This window comes from Populus nigra, chromosome 19, assembly GCF_951802175.1.
Source record: "Populus nigra chromosome 19, ddPopNigr1.1, whole genome shotgun sequence".
Taxonomy (NCBI): domain Eukaryota; kingdom Viridiplantae; phylum Streptophyta; class Magnoliopsida; order Malpighiales; family Salicaceae; genus Populus; species Populus nigra.
The window spans coordinates 12,532,452-12,559,121 of record NC_084870.1 but is presented as its reverse complement, the minus strand read 5'-3'; the positions used below and the strand labels follow the sequence as shown (position 1 = coordinate 12,559,121).

At 35.1% G+C, this 26,670-nt stretch overlaps 4 protein-coding genes across 4 annotated transcripts; 1 reads left to right on the top strand and 3 right to left on the bottom strand.

Moving 5' to 3' along the window:
• Positions 1 to 121: 121 nt before the first annotated feature.
• Positions 122 to 3,147, bottom strand: LOC133680323 (histone deacetylase HDT1-like). The gene is made up of 8 exons (XM_062103185.1): positions 2,960 to 3,147; positions 2,180 to 2,250; positions 1,863 to 2,079; positions 1,601 to 1,782; positions 1,216 to 1,281; positions 1,032 to 1,122; positions 451 to 568; positions 122 to 352 (listed from the first exon to the last, which is right to left on the bottom strand). The coding sequence occupies exons 1-8, from the start codon at positions 2,979 to 2,981 to the stop codon at positions 292 to 294; spliced, it is 828 nt and encodes a 275-aa protein (XP_061959169.1). The 5' UTR covers positions 2,982 to 3,147; the 3' UTR covers positions 122 to 291.
• A 139-nt stretch (positions 3,148 to 3,286) lies between these two features.
• On the top strand, positions 3,287 to 5,488 carry LOC133680324 (cytochrome b-c1 complex subunit 9-like). The gene is made up of 4 exons (XM_062103186.1): positions 3,287 to 3,445; positions 3,549 to 3,692; positions 4,446 to 4,493; positions 5,212 to 5,488. The coding sequence occupies exons 2-4, from the start codon at positions 3,573 to 3,575 to the stop codon at positions 5,260 to 5,262; spliced, it is 219 nt and encodes a 72-aa protein (XP_061959170.1). The 5' UTR covers positions 3,287 to 3,445; positions 3,549 to 3,572; the 3' UTR covers positions 5,263 to 5,488.
• A 4,614-nt stretch (positions 5,489 to 10,102) lies between these two features.
• LOC133680530 (uncharacterized protein At4g22758) lies at positions 10,103 to 11,386 on the bottom strand. Its single transcript, XM_062103534.1, has 2 exons — positions 10,695 to 11,386; positions 10,103 to 10,585 (listed from the first exon to the last, which is right to left on the bottom strand). Exons 1-2 carry the CDS (start codon positions 11,095 to 11,097, stop codon positions 10,380 to 10,382), a joined length of 609 nt encoding a protein of 202 aa, XP_061959518.1. The 5' UTR covers positions 11,098 to 11,386; the 3' UTR covers positions 10,103 to 10,379.
• A 7,059-nt stretch (positions 11,387 to 18,445) lies between these two features.
• Positions 18,446 to 26,203, bottom strand: LOC133679311 (protein TIC 100-like). Its single transcript, XM_062101857.1, has 11 exons — positions 25,482 to 26,203; positions 24,673 to 24,744; positions 23,804 to 23,893; positions 23,527 to 23,700; positions 22,585 to 22,675; positions 21,922 to 21,984; positions 21,787 to 21,853; positions 21,027 to 21,130; positions 20,821 to 20,947; positions 19,881 to 20,614; positions 18,446 to 19,020 (listed from the first exon to the last, which is right to left on the bottom strand). Exons 1-11 carry the CDS (start codon positions 26,135 to 26,137, stop codon positions 18,592 to 18,594), a joined length of 2,607 nt encoding a protein of 868 aa, XP_061957841.1. The 5' UTR covers positions 26,138 to 26,203; the 3' UTR covers positions 18,446 to 18,591.
• Between the last annotated feature and the right edge of the window lie 467 nt (positions 26,204 to 26,670).

Genomic DNA, 26,670 nt, shown 5'->3' with positions numbered 1-26,670 from the left:
CTTCTAAACAATGCTCCACCAATATGAGGGCCTCAACAATCATAATTTCTAGAACAAGATTAAACCACTTGCAGCTAATAACATGAATCCTGAAATGATTTTTCAGCCATGCTAAATAATATAGTAATGAACACATCACAACCATTTCATTTAACTCAAAACATCATGCATAAAAAATATTTGTCCAAATGTTGATTTCTAACAAAATTTCAAAATGAGTTACTAACATAACTACTAAACCCTATAGCATGGTTCTTTCAATGAGATATCGTCTATAAATTAGTAGTCGTTTCACTTGGCACCATGCTTGGCTTGTGAGTGAGACTTCAGAGCACCATCAGTGCCAAATGCCCTGAGCAAGAAATACAAGCAGTCAGTCACCTAATCAAGTCACTTACGGATAGGGAACTGACGGGAATTTTTTTTCTAGAATGTTGCTTATGCACATACTTGTCACAGGATTTGCAAGAGAAATTGCCGCCAGATTTTGGGGACTTGGAGCTGTTGCCATTGGCTGCAGCTTTTCCCTTTGCAGGGTGAGGAGTAACTTGCCCGGCCTTCTTAGCATCTTGACCAAGCCAGAAGTACAACGAGTTAGAATGAAGAAAATCATACACAATGCATGCACTTCAGATGAGTAGATAGAAGCAAGAAAAAATTTTCCAGATAAAAAGAAAATAAAACAGAGGGAAAAAACAGATAAAGGAACGTATGCCATCTCAGAAACTTAAGAGAACCTGACACAACAAGAAAAAGGAGACTACTTGATAGTTAGAAATCTGTGCATGGGATACAAGAGATTTCCACATCAGACTACCCAAAGGACATAATCAGGGAATATTTAATGGAAAAATATAGCCACATTTAGGAAAAATTGTGGAATTAAGAGTTCAGAGTAAAGCATTAAAGCAAACATAAAACTCTATATCACCATAATAACGCATCTCAAAATCGAATAGGATACATTCAGCTTGAAAAAAGGCCCAGAGGATCTGTAACAAAACAGTCATACAAGAATATTAAAATAATACCTGTCTTTTGAGGAGTAGCTGTTTTTGCCTTCTTTGAGGACACTGGTGTCTTTGTTGCAGAATCATTAGCCCTCTTCTTGCTGGTATCAGCCTTCAAAGCATAAAATAAATTAAAAACACACTAAGAAACTATCTCATTTAATTAAAAACACACTAAAAAACTATCTCAACAGAATATTGATACCTTCTTAGGAGTCTCTTCATCTTCACTATCAGATTCATCATCTGAATCTTCATCAAGAGACATACCCTGCAGCACAAAAATTGATCAATTTCAGAGGCCAGAATGTACGAGAAATAAAAAGAAAAGAAAAAACACAATACATCATATTACATCATTTTATTCCATAAAAACTTGGTTACTTGATCAAATTTAAAAAGCCAAAGAATTCCTTCCAGAATTAAAATATGTCAAACTTTAGTGTGTGATCCCAGTCAACGTCTTTGGTTTGTGCTATATACACATCCCTGATCTGATTACATTCTAAAGATAAAAGGCGTATCTATGTTAGTTTCTTGGTTATGGGAAAAAGTAACAAGGTTGATGTCATCTAGTTACAAGAAGAGACCTCTTCAGAATCACCATCCTCGTCAGAATCATCCTCGTCAGAATCATCCTCGTCATCATCTATGCTTGGCTCTACAAGAGTAGCCTTTGGTTTTTCAGGCTTGGCAGCTTTATCCTTAGCTGTAGCAGCTTTCATAATATCAGCTTTCGCAAATTCAAAATCCTCTTCATCACCGGAAAAATCTGTATGCATTGAGAAACTCAGCAAAATTTGAAAAATAAAGCTAGAAAATGGCATATTGTAAGTATGTGTTGGGACTCACCAGAAGCATCATCATCAGGAATAACTTGGTAGCCACAGAAGAAAACACTTCCCTTTTTCCAGTTGTGAGAGAGCTCAAACTCTTTCTCAAAAACTAAATCAAAAGACAACTGAGGAATGTTTTCCGGAGAAAGAGTCCCCAACACAAGCTTCTTTTCATCGAATTTAACAAAAAGGGGAACAGATTCATTTCCTTTCTTTGACTCGCCAAGGGCTGCCTGAGGAACAAAAGTCGATAAAAACATTTTGTTAGATAAAAAAACCAAAGCTAAACTACTTTCAGCAGTAGTTGAATACTTCAATTAATATACATCTAACCTGAGAAAGATGGATCATGCAGAAGTCTTTGGGTTCCACTTTAAGGGGTTCACCAGCCTTGACTTCAACACCTAGTAAAATAAAGAGAGTTATGTAACATTAGTAAATGGAAACAATACCAATCCTAGACCTCATTACATAACAAGAAATAGGTAATAGAAACAAGACATACTAGAAATGTGGGCGATTGCATCAACCATACCACAAAACACAGAAAAATAAAACCCCGCTTGCATAAGATGCTATTACTTGGCTAGTAATTATCATTGTTCATCAAAACACACCATTAAAACAATCAGAGACAAAATCCAACACAAAATAAATCACATAACCGAAAACAAAAACAGTGAAAATAGCACGAACAAAACTTTTACATAAATGGGCATCCTTATTCCTTTGTTTCGTTCTATAAGCATGTACACATACCTTACATAAATACATTATAAAACCGATGTAAAAATAAAAAACCACTCCAAACTAAAAAGGACAAAAAAACACGAAACCAAAATAAAAACCAAACAGAAAATCAAAACTTAAACTCAAAAAACGAAAAAACCCAACACGCCCCATAAAAACTAATCCCACGCAGTGTATTTGATAAAACAACCTACAGAGAAACAAAAGGGCAGCTCCGAATAGCATAGAGAAACGCAGAAAGAAAAGGACCAAACAATCGATAACATAACACAACAAAAGGGATGGTCCTATTTCGAATAAAAAACAGGAAAAAAGATTTTAAAAAACAGTTTCCTAAAGCAAGAAGAGTAAGAAGCTGCTCACCCCAGAACTCCATGGACGACATAGTTGACGATAGATGAGAGAGCTTAAAGGGTTTTGAGGTTTCAAGAGGAGAGAAAGACTTCGTGGGAGTTGTAAGAGTGAGGGAGGCGGAGACGGGGAAAGGGTTTAAAGGGTTTTTATAAGCAACTTGCAGCGAGGTAGGAGATAGGGTTTTTCAAGAGAAAATGGCCCCCAAAAAAAAGTGCGTGTCAGCTGTCATTGTTATCAGGTTTGTCCGCTTTGGGCCTTTAATCATGCCCGTTAGTTATCTGTTTGGGGCCAATCTCATAGGCTTAACTGGGCCAGCTATTAACCGGATTCCTTTCTAATTAACTTGCGGCCCATGTTGGAAACGACATCGTTTTTACTGTAGAGCAGTCCCGCTAGCGTTGATTAATTAGTTGCAGCCGTCGAGAACTCGGATTATTACTTTCTCTCCGTCTCGCGATTTAGTTTTTGTTGCTTCTTTAGTGAATTGAATCGAAGGTGATGAATACGTTTTATTCCACTTCTTCAATATTTTTTATTTATTTATGTATTAGCTGAGTAAATTGGAAATTTGTGATCTGGAAACCCTAAAATTGAGCAGAGGGATCTTGAAAAAGTAAAAGAGATGGATTCTACACCACGAAGAAGTGGAGGAGGCGTGTTCGAAGGTATCTACAAGTTGATTATGCGCCGTAACTCCATCTACGTTACCTTCGTCATCGCCGGCGCTTTTGCCGGTGAGAGGGTAAGAATTTTTTATTTTATTTTTAGTAAGATTGTTTTATGTTTTATTGTGTATAAAATTGAAGAATTAGTAGAATTAGTGACTTACTTCGGAAACAGTGCCCTAACTTATTCGAGCATTTGAATTTTAATGAATTTTTTAAAAGAATTAATTTTTGTAAGAATTTGGAAATAGCAAGCTATAAATAATATTATTAGAATTCTGTTTCTCGTGATCAAAGGAAACGATGATCTAGAAACCAAAAGTTGTTGAAGAAACTTGCCAAGTGGAAACCTTTTTTTTTCTCTTTCCATGTAGAGCTCACATTTTGCATAGACGTCACTTGCATTATTGAAATCTTTCGGAGTAGCCGATCAATAGAGAATATAAATGAGCTTCTGTTTGCTTGAGAACTTTTCTACGGTTTGATCTGGAAATGATGATATGTGAGACAATGGCAAATGAATCTATAAATGTATAATTGGATTAGATTTTGCTTAAGAAACACAGACATATTTTCTATGCAATCTGATGGAGTGGGAAATCTTTTTCATGTTTTGAATCTGAAAGGGGCTAGTCTACTTGAATTGCACTTATTGATGCATTTTAAAAAAAAAATTTGGTAGTTCAACTATGTGAATGCCTAGCTGAATTTGCTGAATGCTATGGCAGTTGAATTATGCTTTATCGCTACAAAAATCTGACTTATATTTTGCAATTGTTTTTAATAATATGTGGTATCTTATCCCGGTTAATCATTGTTGATGCATGCAGGCTGTGGATTATGGTGTTCGTAAACTATGGGAGTACAACAATGTTGGGGTATTACATCTGCTATAACATGCTTAACTATTTGTTTAGTTTGCATGCATTACACAAATGGAGTTGTTTCTTTACCTTTCTGGTGGCAGCAACTGGTCCTATCTACTTATTATTTGATAATATCGAATGTCAAGTCATTTCATAGATATCTACATATATACAGAATTTCATATTTCTTTCTTTAGCCAAGGAGGTGTCACTTGCAGTTGTTAGTTATGATGGGATGTGGCTGACTCTTGGTTTGAGCTTCCAACTGTTAGAACTAGGCCACATTCATTTCCTTGTAAAGTAGTTAGGAAGTGTTGGAAATTTGGAAATGATGCCCCTGTCAAGTCTTGAAACATATGCAACAGATTTTTAGAGAAATTGTAAGTTCCAGCTGCTTCGGCAATACTGGCTCATATTTTTCTCTGAGTTGTATGATTTGTGGTTATAAAATTGGCCCAAATCTCCTGATTATACTAAAAAGATTTCTGGCTATACTGCTAGGCCTTCTTCAGTTAAGTAGTGACAGTTGTCGCTTACCTTCGTCTACTTGAGTCTCAGAATCTCAGAGCTGTAACTGGTCTTCATTAATGAATTAGTTGCTCTCCATTTGAATCTATGAAGAGCCAAACTCAAATGCTGTTGCTTAATTTAAGTCGGTGGTAAACTTGAATTTCATGAATGTGCTTGGTTTATTCCTTGAATGCCCCTGATATGTTTCATTTTACTGCAGAAACGTTATGAAGATATTCCAGTTTTGGGGCAAAGGCCAACAGAAGAATGAGCTTCTGAGTTCTTCTAGCCATTTTGAGGATTCAGAGCAAGCGCTTGTGCTGTAGTAAGCAATTTTAATTTTTGCAATAAATATAATTTGTTTGGATGCACGATTATTGTATTCAACAGGTTTCCTCCAGTGCACTCTGGGATTGTTGACTGGGTATAAATTGTGGAGGCTACAATGATTTGACAGGGAACATGTTTTTATTAAGTCTGCTTCAATTTCTTGTCAAGTCATGTTCTGGTTTTCGCTATATACAATGTGTTGTGAACTGGATCGTTCTGCAAGCCTAGAAAGTAGAAACTTCAAAAGCTTGAGGACATGTGAATAATAGTGCTAAAAAGATGCGGAAACATGCACTAGACAATCACAAAGCTGCCATAAAGAAATGATGATGCTCTAATTTTTCGACAAAATGTTTAAGACCAGGTAATCACAGGTTCTTATCGAGTTAACAGCTGTTGTAAATAAACAGCAACTGTAGCCTGAGATGCAAAAGACAAATTATCCAGACGGATAAAAGCTACATGAATTCATGGTGATTCCTCATAAAATCTTTGTCGTGTTCCCCTCTTCAAGATTCGCCTTGAATGTTTGCTGTTGATGTCTTCCTGTAATTCCTTTTGCAGACAAGAATGACTCCTTTGATCCTTTACAAGATTTGGTATCTAGTTTCTAGCATCAAAACAAGTTAATCCTCTTCTGCTTGTGTTTGCTTGTAGCAGCAACCCTTCAGTCTCAAGCAATCATAACACTATCATTCGATGGGTTTGGTGCAAAAACAATTGCAAACGAAAGAGAATGAATTTCACACGAAGTTCGATATGAATAATTTCTTCTCCTCTCACTACTCGATGTTCTGTGATATTTTAACTTCACAGGTCTGGAGGAACCTCTCTAATAAGCTGTTGAAGAAGCAATCGATTCTTAAGATATCATGGAATACAAAGCAACGGGCATAAGATTTTTCCCGAGTGTCGGGAGAAAATCTGTGTTTGCAATGCATGATTGAAATTCAAGACTTCTGAGAAATATTGAAAACCTAATTGAATTCACGAGCCTTTTGCTAATCCAGAAGTCCTGCGCACTCGACCAATTTATTAGAAAGCAACTCAAGGTTCGTCATCATCCATGATTGAAATTTGAATAGAGGAAAAAAAAAGGTTGAAAATTTGAAAAGAGGAAATCTGAAAGGTTGAAAGAAAGGGCAGCACAGATTGCACCACAATAAAAATATGATTTTTGGTGTTTTCTCGGCGAACCACCAGTTGCTCGATACCCATCCACTGGGAAGCATAACCCGCATGAAAGCACGTGTTTCTTCTTTCCTTTGAACGTAAAGTGAACCAGTTACAGAGGTATTTTTGATGTGTTCCGCGTGCAACTATGATAAGAAAATGAGTAATTTAATGATGTAGCGCCTCTATATACCAATAGTTAATTTCATTCGATCCTGTATATATCTATATATATTTTAAAAAAAAAAACAAAGAGAGAAATTGATATCCAGATTGATTTATGTTGATTTCATCTGATAATATTATTTTAATTTTTTCTGCTACGTGACTACTTCACGCTGAATTTAGTAAGAAAATGATTGTTGTAAGATGCAAAGAACAATTAAAAAAAATGATTGTAGTATTGTCTATATATTTGTAAAGATAATGGACCATCCTGCAACCACCACACGTTCATCAAGTAAAATAATTTTTATGAAATTAAGAGAAGTATAATTCTGGTCAAGTTTTAAATTTATTTTTAAAAAAATTAGTAGTTCTAATGATATAAATCTTAGAATCATTAAAGATTTATTTAATTGTTAATTTTAGAATCTTAAAAAAAAATTAATCTATATATATATATATATATATATATATATATTTATATAATGTGATACCGACAATCACAGTAAACAAAATTACAGGGGTGTATATTTGAACACGGTGACTTCTTGACTTTGTTCTGTTCGCTTGGACTGAAAATTAACCTGTGATGATATTGACCTGATCTTAGAAAAAAGTTCAAGAACTTTTACTTGATGACGAAAGCCAGTGGCAAGGCCCCGTTAGCCTAAGCTAATGCCAGTCCATTTCTAGGCAGCTTCCTTTGTCAATTTGGGGGGCAAGCAAGCCTGTAGGATGGTTGGAGTTTCCTATTATAGTCGTCAGAATCAAAATTATTGCATCGGAGTAGTTGAAAGGTTGTCCTAATTATAAAAGAAAATAGAAAAAATTTAAACATTATTTTATTTATTTTAGAAATTAAAATAAATCCTGAATTATCCACCAAGGCGCGTGACAAGCTGAGCTCTCTCAGATCTATTTTCGATGTTTTTCATTGCATTAGGGCCGGCTACAAAAGATAGGTGGAAGGCTTTCACGCACACTTATGTGGATGAAAACTAATTGTATGCTAGTGGGGCTGTCGCTGCTTTGTTATTTTCTTTTCTTTATTCGATATTAATTTATATTCTTAATTAATTTATGCATTGATTGTTATTAAATTTCTTCAAAAGAATATTTTCAATCTAATATGTTAAAAAATAATAACTAATTTTATTCTAACTATGGTCATTAGACTTGGCTCGAATATTGACTGAAAAAAAATCTAAATCACTAAATCAATTCGTTTGTTAACATACTACTCTTGGTCAATTATTTTTTTAAAATAATATTATTCTATTCTTTAAAAATCTTGAAATGTTTGACCTGAACATCAAATCTCACCTAAAACAACTGAATTTTAATGTATTAATTTTTTTCTGATTAGCTTGAACACGATTCAATTCAGGTTGGATTAATGTATCAGACTAGCTATTATTTTAATCATCATGACATACTTAGTAAACATTTACAAGAGGATTCATCCAAATAGAACTAAAATGGTTAAAGTATCGAATTATCAACTTTTTTCCCCACCGTAACAGTAAAAAACAACCATATCACCAAGCAAAAGTATAGGGAATATATAAATTTTGAGGATAGAGTTTAACTTATTATATTTTAAATTTATTTTTAAAAAGTTATATGTTTGAATCCCATAAATTTTAGGGTAACTTCAAACTTATATAAAGAGCATTTGATAACGAGGTTATGTCTGTGTTTTAAACAAAATATAGATGCAACCTGTTTAGTAAAAGAAAAAACTAGTTTACTGTTCATGGATTCCATGATATTTTTGTGTCCGAAACGCAGGGAAAAAAAAACAAGTGAATGTTGCTTCCTATACACTATTTATGCTCATTAATCAGTATGAATAGTAAAGTATGTTACACTATTTGTGTGAATCTTGAGAGATTAGTTGGAATACATATAAGTTGGTCTGAATACGCTAATTAAAAACAAAAATGGAGAGAATATACAGTAGACTACGACTCTAACTAAAGGTTGGGTAATAGGACAAAAGTGTCACATGTTTTGTTGGCCCTCATCACATAAAATTTCATCTATCGTTATCATACAATATTTCCATACATTTCACATTTTGAATGCTAAAGATGTGTTTATTGAGAAGGTAGTAAAACAAATAAGGAAATGATCGATTCCGATTAAATCTCGTCTCGTCTCATCTCATCTCATCTCATCTCCTTGCATATTACGAATTGAAATCACAGAAAAGGAGGCTGCGTGTACATATCACTTTAAGTTTTAGTGCATGGTTAAAGCACGAATTATTTTACCATGTTTATATTTATAATTAGCGTTATCACATTAATTATTTTATAAAACTTATTTAAAAGAAAATAAAGAGGCAATTACTAGAGAAAAATCCTATGCGAATATATTATTATTATTTTTAATGGAGCATGGATTTTATATTTTATATTTTTTTATATTTATATTTTTTTATAAAGTAAACCGTGATGAATAATTAATATGATATCATTAGTTAATTTCTGATAATTATAAAATTTTTTATTATAAAATTTTAAATTCGATAAATTTTATTATGGTTAGAGAGGAACTAGTTGTATCTAATTAGTTACTCTTTAAATCCATTTTAAAGAAAAAACATTAAAAAAAAATTATACATGACGAAATATAATTTGTAATATAAATTAGGGTTTAATATTAAAAAATTAAATTAAACTCGGATAGAAAAGCAAGAACTTGTGTCAATCCAAACCATGTCCTTCACATTTTTTGGATTAGACTGACGCGTTCAAAAAAATTAATAAATTATTTTTAAACAATGAACCTAAAAGCCAAGGCTGGAAAGTGAAAAATAAAGTAACATGTCCTTAACCACCAAGTGGATCTAAACTAAAACCCTCACAAGCTGCGAGCCAGGGCCAGAGACGGGTAGCGGTTACCTTTGCCTCGAGAGTGAGAATATGAAAGGTCAGGATGTAGATGATGCCGTTATCAGGTCTTCGAATTGAGTTGGAAGACGAAGACGATGACGATCCTGGGGCCATGTAGGAGAGTTCTTCACGCCGGGGCAAGCGAGTTGACAATGGGGGAAGTGGAAGGGGACCAATCAAGTCGCAAGTGGAGGTAACTCTCTTCTCATTTCACCCACGATGGGCCGTCTCCAAAGAACTCCTTGCGATATTATCTGTTCTGAGTTCAGCCGCTTCGGTCGATGCTTCCTCATTCAAGTATCGCTGGTCCCCCGTCTTCGAATCAGTTTGCACATCAATCCAAGTGATTTGGATATTATCAGTGATTTATTTGAAAAAAAAATTAATAATATGAAATATGATGTATCGTGGTTTCTCAGGTTTCCTCTCATTGTAATCATAAATAAATAAAGAAAAGAAAATGTTAAACTACAAGCTCAATATTTTGGTAATTTCCATAAAACCATCAGAGCATGATAATAATGAAAAAAAAAAACAAAAAAATGTACAAACCTCCATTCACTTCTCCATTGATTCAAAGCAACAAAAACATAGAGAGGAAAATTTATAGGTAAACAATCCACCACTGCACATTTCTACGCCACGACTGCATTCAAGAATCTCTTGCTCTAATTTGACCTAACAAATATACCTAACGGTCTAATACCTAATTTACCCCCCAAACCCATTTTTACACCCACGATTTGCATTAAAAAAGACTACGAATAATAGCAATTCTGATAACTAATTAGCCAGCAGGCATCATCTGGTGGTTAATTAATCACAGCAGGAAATCCATGAATTTGAGCCAAGGATGAAACCCACTCTTAGCAGCCTCCTCTTTAACTTCTTTTGAGCATGACGGAGACGACGTCGTTGTCAATCCTCCACCACGACTACAGCTTGCACCGTCCATCCCCGATTTTTTTGGACACAGAAAGAAGTTTCTTGAACCCAACGCCATTAGTTTCTCATCCCTATCCAGACCTGCCAAGAAAAAACATTTTCAAAGGTTTCCATCAGTCTCCGCCCTACACGTGTCCACCTCTCAAAATTAACAGAGATCAAAGCGTGATTTGTTGATGATTAATCTTACTTTCTAAACTAAACTGCGAGTAATGGAGGTCGAATCTGGAGGAGTCATTGGCAATGATCGAACGGCGGCCTTCCTTCATGTACTGCTGGATAGCTGCGGCGATTAGTTCGCCGACGGTGGATTCAAGAGACATCAAAACCTGCACCGCACCAACGCTTCCTTGGACAGTCACGTTGAGTAAAACCTTCGTTAACTTCGGCCTCACATCCGGTACCGTAGCAGGCAATTTCTTTCCGGCCAGCAAGTCCGGGAGTGTCTTCGGCCGTCGAATCCTCCCCTCCGGCATTTCCGCCGGTATCTTCCCGTGAAACGACAACGCTTTCTCATTTAACCTATTTTTCCTGTTTCTTTCCAGTTCCTGTCCTCCTCCTCTCCGGTAACCCTTTGTTGGTGTTGGAGGCATAATTGTAAGCGACAGTAACGGTGTTACACGAAAAAATAAAAAAATACAATAAAAAATCTCTTTCCCTCCAGTTACTCTATTTCACCGGTTACCTCAAACGGCGGTAGCGAAGGAAACGCGGGCGAGGGAAACCGAGAGCAGGAGAGGAGCGTTGGCTCTCAGGTTTCCGGTAGCTGTTTACTATCATAACCTGTAATGTAAGACCGTGAGTAAAAGGAAATCAAGGGGTAATTGAGAAGCGAATTATAGGAGATGGACATTCTGGGCTAAAAGGCCTAGCCAGCGCTTGCCTATTTATAAGGAGAGGACGGTAAGAAACCAGCGCGTATTTTTTTTTCAATTATCTGCTATAACCGGATGCAGAGAGAAAACGGATGGTTTCGGTTTAACTTAATCGATCAACAGTCAGAGAGGAGTGTTATTGACTGCTAATTGCCCCTAGTTAAGGACGTGTGTCGCGTGTGTGGTAATTTTTGAAATTGTTACTGATGCGTGTTAAAGTGCGTGTGGGGATGGTGTATAACTGTTGGTCTTTGCGATTTGTGGTTGACACGTGGATGGTGATCGTGCGGTGGTTTTATTGCGGATTCTGTGTGGTGGTCTGAGAAAAGGTGAGATGCCAGATAGAGAACGGCTGTTGCGTGTGGTCATATGTTTCCCACGTGTGGATATTACTAGTGGTGAGTCAGAGTAAGAGTAGAGTTGGCTACTCGGTGAGGCACTGCCTCGAAGTGTCGAGAACAAAATCACAGAAATAGCGTTGAAATCCTCAGTTTTACGAAGGAGCAACCTTAATTTAGCTTCCTAATGCATTACTTTAATATCATTTGAGTCCAAAATACTTTGGTTTAATCAATTTTACTCCAAATAGAATGAAAAACCACTAGTTAAATATTTCATTCGACTTGTATTAAATTATAAGCTCTAGTATACATTTTTACCATCAAATTATAGTAATTTTCACCACTTCACTGGCTCATATAAAATGAAGATTTACAATTATTTGGTGATACAATTATTTATTATAATATATTGAAGTTTATTTTAGTATTTTTAATAAAAACACTTAGCGGACATGTGTAAATAGAAAGATATTTAACCATTATTAACAATAAATGGATTTAAGGGTAATATCGTTTATTGTTCATTATATTTTAGGTGAAATAGATAAAAACATAAAACTGAAATGGCAAGACAGCAATATATAGGAGCTAGCATGATGTTTTTCTCTCTCCCAGATTATAAATCGACGTCGTCGAGGTAAATACGGTGGAGTGTGGCACCAATCTGCACCTCCGAGACACGTGTCAAACATCGAGTGGGTCATATCTGGTCCCGCAACCACGTGGTGGGATTGGGCGACGAGAAATTCCAGCGCGCGTATGTTGGAACGTGTAAATAGACTATTGGTTAGATAACCCCACGTAACCTCCCCGGATTGGATCGATGCTGATTTCATGTAGCTTGTTTTCCTGTCATTAACATAAACTATATGAGATGGTGCATTTTGTCATGGCATCAATTATTGTGTTAATTGCGCTGATAATCAGACGGGATTGTTTATTCCCTTGTTAAAAGGAAGGCGTCTACGTTTTGTAGTCGACAACTTAGCTGTGAAGGAGGAAAAAAAATGGACCGAAATGAAATGAAAGTTGTGTATTATTTTTTAAAGTATTTTTAATTTAAAAATACATTAAAATAATATATTTTATTTTTAAAAATTAATTTTTTATATTAAAACAAAATAAAAAAATTAATTTTTTAAAATACAATTTCAACCACGGTCCCAAACTAATCTAGAATTTGATAAATTTGTGTGTATATTTTTATGGGTAGTAGAAAATTTGTGTTTTTTTTAATATTATGACATATTCGTACTAGTTTATATGTTATTTAAAAATAAATTACTCTCTGAGCAATTTTAAAACCATATATTCTATATTGAGGTGGTATATTTAATATATTTTATTAATAATTGCCCAGTGATTAGTAGAAAGTTTGTGTATGTTTGGTGTTTCATGCCAACTTTATTAACCAAATTAAAGTATAATATCTAGACGGAATGGAATCAATCTTGTTACTTTTTTTTTTAATATTAATTATCAAATCATGATACATCATATTTCATATTTTTTTTCTTACAAAAAAATCACTGATAATATCCGAATCACGTTTTAAGGGAGCTTTTGTCTTAATTATTTATGAGTGGGATTGCACATGTGAGGTTTTTCAGATTAGGAAAAGAATATATTATAAAACTAGGTAGTATCGATCCTTTGAATGCTGATCTTATCAGAATATTCTTTTTCAAGAAAAATTCAATCCCGTGCTTGATATTTTTTAAAAATTGATTTTGGAGATTTTTTATGCAACTAGCATTACTTTTATTGTTTAATTTATTTATTTATTTGAGAAAAGTTTGATGTTTTCTATAAATGAGTAAGAAGTGTCAAAGAAAAAAAAATTTATATACCCAAAACTACAGTGTTGATATGGTTCTGTTTGGCCTTATATTTTAAAAGTGTTTTTAAAAAAATTTAAAAATTTTTTATTTTTTATTTTGCTTTAAATTAATATGTTTTTAATGTGTTTATATCATTTGGATGTACTCATGTCAAAAATAATTTTTAAAAAATAAAAAAAATATTATTTTAATGTGTTTTGGAATGAAAAACATTTTGAAAAGCAACCACAGCCACACTTTCAAATACAATTTTTTTTTTTTTTGGTGAATCGTGGACAAGAATATAAAAGACTTGAAAGATGAAAAACAATGTAAGAGGAAGAATAGCTAGGCCAAGAAATTTATGATATTTTCATTGAATATCGATTAACAAGTGAAAGAAGACTCTACTGTGAGGATAAGAATGAGCTATATATATATCTATATATATATATCTGGTTATGGGATTACGTCTGGTCTCAAAGAACTGAATTTTCCGTGCTTGTCGAGTTGCTAGCTAGCTACAAATTCAGCTTGGTTATATCTTCTATAATAGTTCTTGAAACCCAGCTCGAAATTTAATTTAATTCAAAGTTTAAATTGCAAGTCGATAACTCGAATCAATCTAAGTTTTTTAAGTGACTCGATCGGCCTGAGTAATAGTTGAATAAAAAAATTACTATCACAGAAGTTTATTATTATTATTATTTCTATTTTTGCACATATAATATTACAATGATAGAAGCAGCTGCGTTTTGAATATTAAAGTTACGAGGTTTATTAGCATCCAAATATAAAAATACATATGTTGTTGTCATGAAGCCAATCAAGCTCTCTAAGGAACATTATATTATATTAAATTAGAGCATCAAACTCATTAATTTCTTGTTGTTTGACAGATATTCCTATTAATTTATTCAGGCAGAGTATCCTATTAATTTATTCAGGCAGACCGCCTCATTATTTGAGATATTCCAAGTTTCCAGCAACCTACTTGGGTTTCTTAGTACAAGAACAGGAAGTTGGCGAAAAACAGCTCCAACGTTTTGGTCTTGACAACGGGTTGGATTCAATTGACTGAGCCTTTTCACCTAGGCTAAGAGTGAAATGTTTTGACCGATACTCTGTCTTCTTTCCCTTTTCTTTTGGCCATCATTGTAATAAATCTTTTCGGCATTAAAACAAATCTATTAATTTATTGAGCGGAAATGTTTTGTTAAGAATCCAATTGTTTCATGAATTTCACCTTAAAAAAAATGTATCCCATAATTATTAGATTAAATATTTATTGATCATATAAAAGTAAATCTCGATTAATCAATTCTTCATATAAAAGAAATTATTGATTTATACTGGATTATCGGGTTGATGAGCTATGTCTAAATAGTCTTATCTCTGCTTTAAACCCAAGTCATGCATACATCCGTACGTGCACTGAAGTGGATTAGAAGGAGCTCAAGTTAATATGCCGATATGTGTTTTTTTCCTATATATCACAAATAAACAGTAATTTTAGAAAATGCTTATAACTCGGATAAGGTTGGATTGAAGTCAGAATCTCATAGATTTTTTATTCTACTGATTCCATGCATTAATATTTTGCTAGCTCAATCCATATACTATTGAATATATATATATATATATATATATATATATATATATATATATATATATATATATATATATTGGTTATAACAAGTCATTACTTGCAATTTTAAGCTATTGTCTTAAATCATATAATTAACAATTGAAAATAACTTTAAGAGATGTAACTTAACTGATCAGGTTGTAAGTTTGCTTCGTAAAGATTACCTGTTCGAGTCTTACAAATCTCAAGGTCACTGAAACTATACATGGTTGTTAACTTCAAGATCCGTAAGATTAGTCGAAGTACACGAAAGCTGACCCAATACCTATATTAATTAAAAAAACAATTAGAATATTGATATGGACATGGAGCTGAAGTACTGCAGCGTCCGATAAGCAGTAAGGGGAGGCCAATGAAGCCTAAAGATTGGGATTAAATCAACCAGGATAGCCTCGAGGAAAAGAAAGATTAAGATTTGGAGTGTCTCGCCTTGATCTTTAATTCAAGCAATTAATTAACCCCGAGATTTCTTTCTTTTCTTCCAAGTATCAACAAGAATTAATTACATCTGTGTATTTATTTAATGATTAAGTTATTTTCGAACGTTTTTTATATATACCAGTAAGAGTTATTTCATGATCGGATTCTAAACAAATCGTTTACATTTAAATTAGTATATTCATGAGTATTTCTTCCTCACAATTAGCACACGCGTGTACACAAACTTTTCGAATGAACTATGCTAATTATACCTTATATAAAATTAATCCAGGCTATTGACATGAAGAAAATGACATGGTATCTGGGCATGCTAAACTCTACGGTTGGGTTTGAATATAGTATTTTAATAAATATGCATACACGCAAAAATAACAAAAATATATTTGACTCAAGAAATGATTCTGTATTTAAGACAATTTTAAAATAAATTTTTATATTTTTAAAACTAGAAACGCATGAAAATACATCATTTATATCTCCACTACTTGAATATTTTATATTTATCAAGAGAGTATGCAAATACTATTTAGAATACATCACACAAAACATTACCAATTCCACTAAACTTCTCCATGTCATTCGTAATTATTAATTTAAATTTGTCCATGGTTTTGTCACATGGCTTTATTAATTGTCAATAATTTATGGTCTTCAAATCATATTTGATTGCGCTAACATTGATGGCTCTCCCACCCCAAAGGAACACTTAACTTGGTGTATATTCTTCTTCTTCTTTTTATTATTATTATTATTATAATTATTTGGGAAATAGTTTCTCTATTATTATTATTATTATTATTATTATTATTATCATTATCTAGGGGAGGCAATATTCCCAGGCTGGCATCTTAGTTTTGGGGGGTAAACAAAGGCCACACATTTGTGAGACTAGAAAGGATAGATAGGAGGACAAAAGTCTAATCTTACGTCTGCTTGCGATCCAGATCATTCTTGATCATGGGCATAAAGGGAGGGTTCAAGGTAAGAACAAGAACACGAAAACAGCAGGTCCATAAGACAGAAAATTCTAATATTTGAATCCCAATAGTACGTAGCTCATTAGAAAGGATTCGATTTCAATAAATCTAAAAAACAAACAAACAAGTGGATAATAATTGGCGATCACAAAAGATTTCAATAGCTAATAATTAATTTCTTATTATTTAACACAAATATGTAATAAAAGGGTGGGGATTGTACGTCCTCATTTCCCAGACTGAAAATGAAAACCTTAAAGTTTCCTTCCTCCTACGTAGTTATCCTTGAGACCAGTTGCATGACCACCAGCACCTTAGTTTTGCCTCGTATGGATGAGAAGTTCTTTAGAATCCTAAGCTTCAAGGTGGACATGATTGTGATGAATTCATAGGTGGGTTTTGGATGCTTCAACTAGTCAACAGTGCAGCTGCCATCAAGAACGTGACACCATAGTATTTCACAAAGAATTAAGATGGCCAAAATGAATTCAATCAATTTGAGTCACGGTCACTATAATTAGGCTTTGGTCCCCCTTTAAGAGTAGTCTTGTAGTGAACAATTTGCCAATTTGGTAGGGCATGCAAAATTGAATCATGGTCCCAGAGAATACTCCCTCATGCTTTACAAATACTTGGTCTATATTTTATGTGTAAAAAAAGAGAGCAGGAAAAGTGTTAGTGAATTTCCATTGGATAGCATGTGATAATAAGCAAAATTAAAAAAATAAAATAAGGAAATTCATAACCTAGTTGGGATAGATATTTATTATAATAATAAAGAGCTTAAAAATAAAAATTTTAAGAAAAGTAATGTAATTAATACGCTTTATCAAAATAAAAGAATTTAATTTGTTTTTATTTTATTTTTTCAGATACTATAAAGTTAGCTCTAATAGTTAAAAAGAATAAAACTCTTATCTTATGAGTCATTATCTTAAAATTAATCCGAATTAAGTTTATTTTTAAATTATATTAAAAAATAACTTGATCAAATTCAAGTATATTAACGAGTTAATTTATAGTTTGGTTGAGTCAAAATTTCAATCCATAATACAATTGGTCATACCAAGCTTAGATAAGGCTCAGCTGGATCAACTTTAAGAATTTAATTTTTATATTTTGTCCAAACAATGTTTTGGGATGGGTCTGAGTTGATTGATTGCCCTAGAGATTGGCAAGATTTGAGATACATGGCCTTCACCATCAATCATCACCAAAGAAGAAAAACCCATTTGATTACACCGAATGGTTCTCATAGGCAATTATTGAACCTCCAAGGTGCAGCCATGTCCATTCTGCTAGTATATATGTTGCATGGATATTACAAATGGCCGAAGCAGTCACAAATGGGCATTAGTAATCGGTTGAATGTGAGCCACCAGCCTAGATGAGGTTATGATGCCACAATCAAACTAGAAATAAACAAGCCCAAGATAACAATTACTCAAAGATATAGCACCCTCTGTCTTGCCACTATCTGGCAGACAGGCACTCTTGAGATTTCAGTAATTGCTGATATTCCGTCTGTCTCCATAGGCAGCTGCTGACTTGAGGCAGCTTTCAACATTCTGTTGAAGATAGGTGGGGGCGGGAATAATCAATCTACTTTAGTGGTTGGATCCTACTGCTAAAAAACGAAAGGTAAAGACACACCAGCCCATTTTGACAGCATCACCTCCATCTTGGGGCTCAACAACTGGTACTAAAAAGAAACGTTTCGTGAAGCATCATTTACCAGCACTTGCATTGAAAGAACACTCGTGAAAGAAGCCCTGGGGTTTCACAGCAGCCACGGAAATCCGAAAGTAGGCACAGATACATGGCAAGAAACATCCAAACTTCCAAGTTCCAACAATTTGCATTCTCATATGTTCCATCACCTTATCCGAAGGAAACCAAAATACAGAGTACATACAGACATTTTGCCAAAAAAATGAAATGTGGTCTACAAAATTGGCCATCTTGCAATATCATGGAATTCCTATCTAATTTAAGAGAGGAAGAGGCTCATATTTAATTGTATTAGTATATGATTCTAAATAATACAATTGTGTCTGCATTGACAATATGCTGTCTGAATCTCTCTCTGGTGCTGCATGCAACCAAGGATGCCTCTGTTTTCTTGGCTTTTTTAGATTTTCTCTGGGGTTCACAGAAGCTGAAGGATGGGATAGAATTCGTGATAAGGAATGTAACCGAGACATCTTTCTGTTGGAATGGTTTGTAGCTTGAATCCTCTGATCTGCACAACTTTCAGCTCTCAACCTTCCCTTTTGACCAAGGACTGGGGGGAAACTGACTGAATTAACCATTCCAGAGAGGTCATTAGGGCTCTCCACACAAAGGGAAGGAGTTGCCTTCTGCGGCAATCTTTTCTTCCATGTTAAAAACGATTGCTGTAGCCTTGAGGGAACCTGCAAACCAGCCGAATGATAAAATCAAGTCAAGCCAGTGGAAAAGGTACAGGCAACGGTCAACAGATCAGAAGGGGGAGAAACAAAAATAAGTCTTCACAAAGAAAAGAACATCCATATAACTGCATGCAAGTCCATCTAAAACACAAGTCATCTCCTGATGGGAGAATAAAACTAAGCATCCACAGAACTGAACATCAAACCACTCTAGCCTAAACCAAACAGCTTGCATTGTCCAACTAAAATACATCTCCCAGAGGAAACCAATCAATATTCCAGAAGTTGATGAACATCAAATCTCATAACCCATTTACTTGGGTGCTAAACGAGATGGATAGATGAAGAGGGAGGAAAAGACAGGGAGAAAAAGATCACCTTTTTTGGTTGGATAGATATACTCCCCAGGAAGGAAAGAAGGATCAATCCTACCTTTCAAGCTTACATTTTTCAATCCATCTGATTTGGATGAATTGATACATCATAGGCGCTTTTTTTTTTCTAACCCTTGACCAATTTATTTTCTTTTTTCTAACCCTTGACCAATTTATTCCAAACAAACAAACAAATGGTGTTTGAGATTCAACAAATACTTTGTGACCGTTTTACATAGAAAAGTGAAAGAAAATCATGGTTTGGATATTTAGAGGATTGTGTGATGCATCAGGACTAGTCAGGTAACTTGAAAAAAAAAAAGAAATCAATGGGATTGCAGACATTTTCCTTCTAATGAAATGTAAGGCATCAGAAAGCAGATATTCTTCAAACCTCGCATATTACGGCTTCTTTTCTTCTAAACATTGGAGTGCATTCAGACTGACTGCTAAGCACATGGAAAAGAATTCATGGAGTTTTGAACTTACTGTTGAAAGAAGACTACAGGAAGCAAATGACAGTGATGATGCAGAAAATGGAGCTCCTGCAGGTCTGTTTCCTTTCTGGTCATTCTTTCTTGGGTCCTCATCTTGGGTCACAGAACCAAAACTTGATGGTGTAACATCATCATCCTCCTCTTCCTCCTCCTCCTCTTCCTCTTCATCTTTAGCTAGAGGTTTCTCCTCCTGTTGGGCTGACACAAAGGTATTATCTTCCCCCTGCAAACCAATCTCAACCTTCTCTTCCTCCTCTTTTTCTCTCATCTTCAGCTCCTCGTCCAAGTCTTCCATGGTCTCCTCTAAACACAATTCAGCCTCTATCAACTCAAGTTCCTTTTCATACAGCTGTATTTTTATCTCGCTAGCTTTCTTCTTCTCTTCAGTCCATTTCTCTAGTTTACCACGCACCAGCTTGCCCACATCATCAGCTCTTTTTAGAAGTCGCTGCCATATGTTTTCCTTCTTTATCACCTCCTCTTTTCCATAAAACTCATCAAAACCAAGAGGTAGGAATTGAACTTTATCAGGATCAAAATCTTCCCCATCTTTCAGAGCTGGCTGCCAAAATAACCGAACCCCATGTTCCTCATCCTCAACCCAATCAATTATTCGTCCAGTTGGTGTGTGTAAGATGACAGGATCTTCAGTATATATGCGCCTAGATGGATCTTCAGGATCAGGTTCTGGTTCCTTGTCAAGAACAATGAATTCAGGAGTCTCCTCTGTCCAAACAAATGTAAAAATGTAAGCACCGAACAAAAAGGATAAAAAAAAGAGGCAGCATTGGGACTCAACCACGAAAGCACTAGCAATTAGCCTAAAAACAAGTTAAATGGACTATCTTCATTAACTGGTTTGGGCTCCATGTATGCAAGCTAAATTTCTCGCAAGGACTAGAGAGAGAGAGAGAGAGAGAGAGAGATGATACCATTCTCCCACCAGTATGAAAGCTCAGCGGGCATAGGCAATCTCAGTGGAGCTTTATAAAAGGAATTTAACCACATCTCTCTTTCTTGATCTACCTCATGTGCATATCTTTTCCAATAATCAGGTACCTGCCAAACAAGCACATTTGTTCTCATCCTCTCCATGGGTTACAAATAAGTCTAAAAGCAGGTTAACAAAGTAACTTACTTCGTAGAACTGGTTGATGAAGCCTGGCGCCATCCACACATCTTCTTCCTCATAGAAATAGGGATGTTGAGGATCACTATATGGACCAAACGCTTCCCTAACCACTGCAAGAAAACATAATACCAAAAGAAGAATAAATGAGAGATCACATAATCAATACATTATGGACGAATTCTACAATAGAAAATTGGATCTGCAAATGGCAAGTTAGCAGTTATAAATCTAGTGACAGTTGGGATTAGAGGCAATAACTGTCATAATTCAGTGAGGGGAAACATGGATGTCTAAAAGATGAACAGAAGCTTAAGCATTCAAGCAAGCAAGCTCAAACCCAATGCTATATCCTGCATTCCCAATTCCCATGCTTCAACATGTATGATGTCACGATGCTTAGTTTGAATGCTTGAATCCTGTCTCCAAAGAACATTTAACCAGCAACATCTAACAAGAAGACTTTGTAGCCATGACGATAATATTTTTGAGAGATATGACAGCATATACCTTGGTCAGCCATCATATGTGCATCTCTAAATCAATGACCAAGGTTGTGTTGTCCATCAATTTGTAGAGTATAATCTACGTGATTACACAAAATGGATATTATATTTCATCAGTCATTGATTATCACCACATAACAAAAAAGTCAAACCCTGACTTTCCAGCCCCGGTCGATGCATTACTTTGTAACTCAATTGCTACTATTCTGTAACTCTATTGCTACTCTCCATTAAAAGCAATATTTGGAGTAAAAAAGACATACTTCCATCTGGTTTATTGACAAACATCCTAGCCTTTGCAGCAGCTACTTCAGCTATTCCTGCGTGCACCTGTAAGACCTTTTTGTAAGAGAAATATCTTAGAAAAGTTTAACCTTTAAAAGAAAGTGATAACATACCGCAGAAATGTCTTCATCACAATCAGTAGCATCCTCTACGAACTCTCCAAAGTAGAACCTACCCTGTATGTACACCGAAAATAGGGGGTCACTCTTTCATGAAACTAAAATGGAAAAAACAAAAAAGCCGTTATCCCGTTATGGTCCTGCCACAGTGCAGTGCTGGGAAGGAAGGTTTGGAGACAGTATATCCTTCAACATATATGCATGAAATAATTGCTTTCAAGACTCCACCTGCAGCTTTGTGGTTACACCCATGGCTTCCACCCAGGCAACAAGTGACCAAGCAATAGTTACTTTGACACTTTACCAGGAATGGAAATTTTACTGAAATATTAAGAGTTGCAAAAAACAAAAAAAAGAGAGCAGACCAATTACACACATCAAATTTATTGGCTGTGCATATCTGTGTTCATGAAATTTCTATCACCACGGTGCATACTTTCAAGCTAACGGGTTTGATTTAATTTCAAGTCTTAAATAATCATTTCCAACTATGCCACTTGTTACTTGAAATATCAACTCTTATGATATGGAGCACTAACAGAGAAAAATTGGATTCAGATATTATTTCAAGTTTGTGTTGACCCTTCCAACAGATTGGCATTAAAATTACATACATGCCAAGCTCTGAAATATGGTTTTAATATTTCATGAACCTACAAATATGGTGCGCTCGTTGACTTCATAGACACCGCAACCATGCATCCTTCCATGCTTCCATTCACCAGCATAACGGTACCGACCTTTCTCCCTGACATAGAAACACTATCAACATTAATTAATTATCACATGAAACATGCATTCACCAAAATAAAAATTCATGTCTTCTATGAGAAAAAACCAAAAGATTCATACAATACAGTAGCACTTCTTTTATCTTTAGACAAGATAATTGTATAGATAAAGATCGTTCATACTGACACCAATAAAAACAAAAAAACATATCACTTGGCATCAAAAGGATGGTTAATTGATGATCATCTATTACTCCATTGCCTAGTCGCTTATCAGATTGTCTCCATCTTTTCAGTTTCTGGGAGTCATTGGATTATAGGGCCATCACTTCTAGCAGCTTGGAGAGCAGAATCCTTGACTCATTGCCTTCGGATGGATCCTTGTAAGATGGGAGGTATGCCCGAGGAGTTAGTCAACACATATGCTCCAATGCTGTCATTGTGACCTTGAAATTCAACTTTGGTTTTGTTCACCTCTTTGGGATTTTATGGTTCATGGCAATGGTACCACAAACACCAAATGTGTGTCTGGAAAATGGAAATAGAGAAGCATCTTCACCTTAAAACAGCAGGCCTGTTTACAGTTTCCTGCTCTTACTAAGACTAAGTGTGCAGCAGCTTCTAGCTACATTTTAAAGGAAACTTTGAAAGGATGCAACGCACGTGATCTCAAGTTCAAACCAAAGTAGCATGCCCAACTCATTGACCCTCAGATAAAGGGAAGAAACCAGGCACTTATGCAAGCAATGGGATTGACATTAAGATAGGTTGAAGATTTGAAAAACATAAAAAGTTAGGTAAAAGATGTGAACCAATGTAACAAGAACAGAAAACAAAAATAACTCACAGCTGAATACAAAGAACTTACGGTTTTTCCCCAAATTGTCTAATCCACTCATCATTCTCATAAAAAGGTATTTCATACTGCCCTCCAGCCAGACGCATGCTATCTTCAATATCCATCTCCAGCCATTTCCTGTCCTCCGGGGACATAAAATCTCTAGATATAATTCTTCCCTCAGCACGCATCTTTTCTTCAAGCCTGAAAAGATAGTCATAACCAACTCAAGTTATTTATTCTGTTTGGAAAAAGATCACATCTTAATCATACTATGATTATGAAGAGATATGGATTGTGAACATACTTGGAACCTGGTATAGGTTCTATATCAGGTATATCAACTTCTACCACTCCGTGCCCTTCCATGTTGTTCCGGAGCCACTCACCTTCATACCTACAGTAAGGGAATATCATAAAAGTCTGAGTAGAAGGCGCATTGCTAATAGGCCAAGCAAATTCTTTATGATGGATAGATAGATAGAGCTTTAAAGTGTTTCTATCCTGGTTTGAATCATCAACTACAAATTTATGGAGCCTAATACACATCAAAATCTAGACAAAAAGGGGCTGTGAAAGTGGCAAGCTCTCTAACAGCATATGAAAAAATAAACTGTTTAGTAAGCTTGGAGTTTTTCTGACTTTACTACGAAAAAAAAAGAAAAAGAGGGAGGGAGAGTGGGGGGGGGGGTGCTGAAAAAACATGTATTTTCATTACTAAATTGCATCCAAGGAGCCTAAATACAGTCTTTGCACATCATGTAGGGGTTTCTTCAGCTATGGAGAAGCTTCCTATATACATCTACCATACAACATTATTTCCTCTTTTTTCCAAGGTTGCTAAATCACAATGATCATTCAAAGACTAGGATGAAGTCAAATAATTATCTGCCACGTGTTCCTTTTTCTTTCCTTTTTTTTTTCATAACTCCAAGTTCTTAGTTTCTAAAAAAGTACTTTTAATGCAGGCATAAATCTCAGACACTCACACGCTAGTTTAAATTATATTGGATATTTGATAACAACATGCCATGTACTAGCTAGAGAACTATAATCGCAGTGCATCAGCACTTCTATTTTCTTGATGACAGTATACATCAATTTGTGTCACTTTTCTGTTAACTTTCCAATGGATAAATATAAGTGCAAGTGCAACTTTTAAGATAGAGTACAAACCTGACTAGCCCCTGTTCAGCAACATAAACACCCTTGCCATGTGCCAAGTCATCCCAAACAGTGCCTTCATACCTTTACAAATCCAAAACACGATATAACAAGTAGGTGAAAAGAATTCTCATGTGATGAACTAGAATGGAGAGATCATGGAAAGGATCAAATATACATTCAGACCAGACTGTACATGAGCAATTAAAGGCATATTCTATTAACCTCATAAATTATAATTGTGATAAATAAAATCCAGTCCATTAGTCACACCCACACCCTGAGCTACTAGACAAACAAATGAAGAGTTCAAAACCGAAAAACAAACTGAATCATCTGATTATCACCCATTGAAATCATCTCAAAACTAAGGGAATGTTTTGTGGTGTGTAATTTCATTGCAAGCTAGCAAGCATACCATGGTTTTATCACCTTTAACAACTTAAATTGAATGAAGAATTATAAACCACGCGTAACAAAGCAGTACACGAAACAACATACTCCGTTTTCTTTGCACCAAAAATAATCAGCAGGAATTGAACATAGACTCACGAAACCCCATCCAAAAAACTGGAATAATCGTGCATCCAATTCCTCTAAGAACACCAACGCAGATTTTAACGCATTTATACGAAAATTACAAGATCAAATCCCACCATAAACTAAGCAAAAATCACCAACCATTCATCCAATTGCTCTCAATATCACCAACGCAGCTATAACCACAAAGCAAATTATCAAAAAATGAACAAAAACCTATGTAACAAAACACAACCAAAAAACAAAAAACACAACAACGAGCAAGCTTCACAAGCACTTACGAGCTACCATCTTCGAAAATGTAGCTAACCCAAGTCAAGAACTCCTCAATCCTATCCAGTTCTTCAATAACAGCTTTCGGATTCGAGATATCATAATGATTATCAGGAATCACCGGATATGGCCTCCTATAAGGCACGTAAAAAGGTGCAATAGGCGGGTCTCTCCCTTCTTCTTTCATCTTCCTAACAATATCCCAATCCTCCTCATCTGCCCACACTGGGTCCCACCCTGGTTTCGTAGATTCCCATGGAGGGTCAGCCCACAGCTCCTTCAAATCCTCTTCCCTCCAATTCTCTTTGTCCCTTGGAAAATCAAACAAATCCTCGTAAAAAACATAGTTTCTGTCTTCTTCTTCTTTCATCCTCTTCATCCTTTTGCTCTCCAAGACATCCGCGAACCGCGCAATGTTTTTCTCCGGTGTGTTTTCCGATTCTGGGATTTCATCTCCCGGTCTGGTGTAGGTGACAACGCCGTCCTCTTGGTTGGTGGAGGATTGAGTGTAGTCGTAGTCGTAGTCGTAGTCATAGTCGGAGTCGGAGTCGGAGTACGAGGAAAAAGAGAGGTTGTTGTCTTTGTTGGTATCAGCATTTGGGTCTTCTTGTGGGTTCGGGTCGGGTGAGTCGGTGGTTTGGTCTGCTGAGTTATCGCCGGCCATGTTTGGAGGATAAGAAGGAAATGAGTGAGGGGGAAGGGTGAGAAATGGATAGCTGTTTTTAAGGGGGAAGGGTTTTGGGGATTTTTGTCCGTTACTACTAGCATTTTTTATTTTTATTTTTTCAGTCTTACAGTTTTACTGTCTTTTCTTTTTAATCTGGAAGAGAGTTTGTTTTTCACTTTTCTTTTTGGTAAAATCACCTTTTGTTTCCGAATTCGATGGATTGGTGATGAAAATGGGTAAAATGTAGATAAATAAAATGGTTGCTGTGATTTCATGGTTTTTTCTTAAAACTAATTTTTAAAAATTAGTATCATATTTTTATTTACAGAAATAACATATTTCATGGATTTTTAAATAAATATTTATATTTTATAAACTTCGTGTAGTGCATTTTTTTTATTTCATTAAAAAATATATTTGTTTAAGATGCAAGAGTTTTTTGAAAAAATAAATATTTTTTAATCATTATTATCTCTTTATTTTTAGTTTAGGAATTTTATTTTTAATTTTTTTATTTAGTATTGTTATGC

Coding starts and splice junctions, on each gene's coding strand:
- LOC133680323 (XM_062103185.1), bottom strand. CDS start 2,981: ATGTCGTCCATGGAGTTCTGGG. Junction 1,123..1,215: donor ATGAAGAGACTCCTAAGAAG/GTATCAATATTC, acceptor TATGCTTTGAAG/GCTGATACCAGCAAGAAGAG. Junction 353..450: donor TCTTGCAAATCCTGTGACAA/GTATGTGCATAA, acceptor TTTCTTGCTCAG/GGCATTTGGCACTGATGGTG.
- LOC133680324 (XM_062103186.1), top strand. CDS start 3,573: ATGGATTCTACACCACGAAGAAGTGGAGGAGGCGTGTTCGAAGGTATC. Junction 3,693..4,445: donor GCGCTTTTGCCGGTGAGAGG/GTAAGAATTTTT, acceptor TGATGCATGCAG/GCTGTGGATTATGGTGTTCG. Junction 4,494..5,211: donor GGGAGTACAACAATGTTGGG/GTATTACATCTG, acceptor ATTTTACTGCAG/AAACGTTATGAAGATATTCC.
- LOC133680530 (XM_062103534.1), bottom strand. CDS start 11,097: ATGCCTCCAACACCAACAAAGGGTTACCGGAGAGGAGGAGGACAGGAA. Junction 10,586..10,694: donor CTCGCAGTTTAGTTTAGAAA/GTAAGATTAATC, acceptor TTTTCTTGGCAG/GTCTGGATAGGGATGAGAAA.
- LOC133679311 (XM_062101857.1), bottom strand. CDS start 26,137: ATGGCCGGCGATAACTCAGCAGACCAAACCACCGACTCACCCGACCCG. Junction 22,676..23,526: donor AGACAATTTGGGGAAAAACC/GTAAGTTCTTTG, acceptor TTTCTATGTCAG/GGAGAAAGGTCGGTACCGTT. Junction 21,985..22,584: donor TCAACGAGCGCACCATATTT/GTAGGTTCATGA, acceptor GTGTACATACAG/GGTAGGTTCTACTTTGGAGA.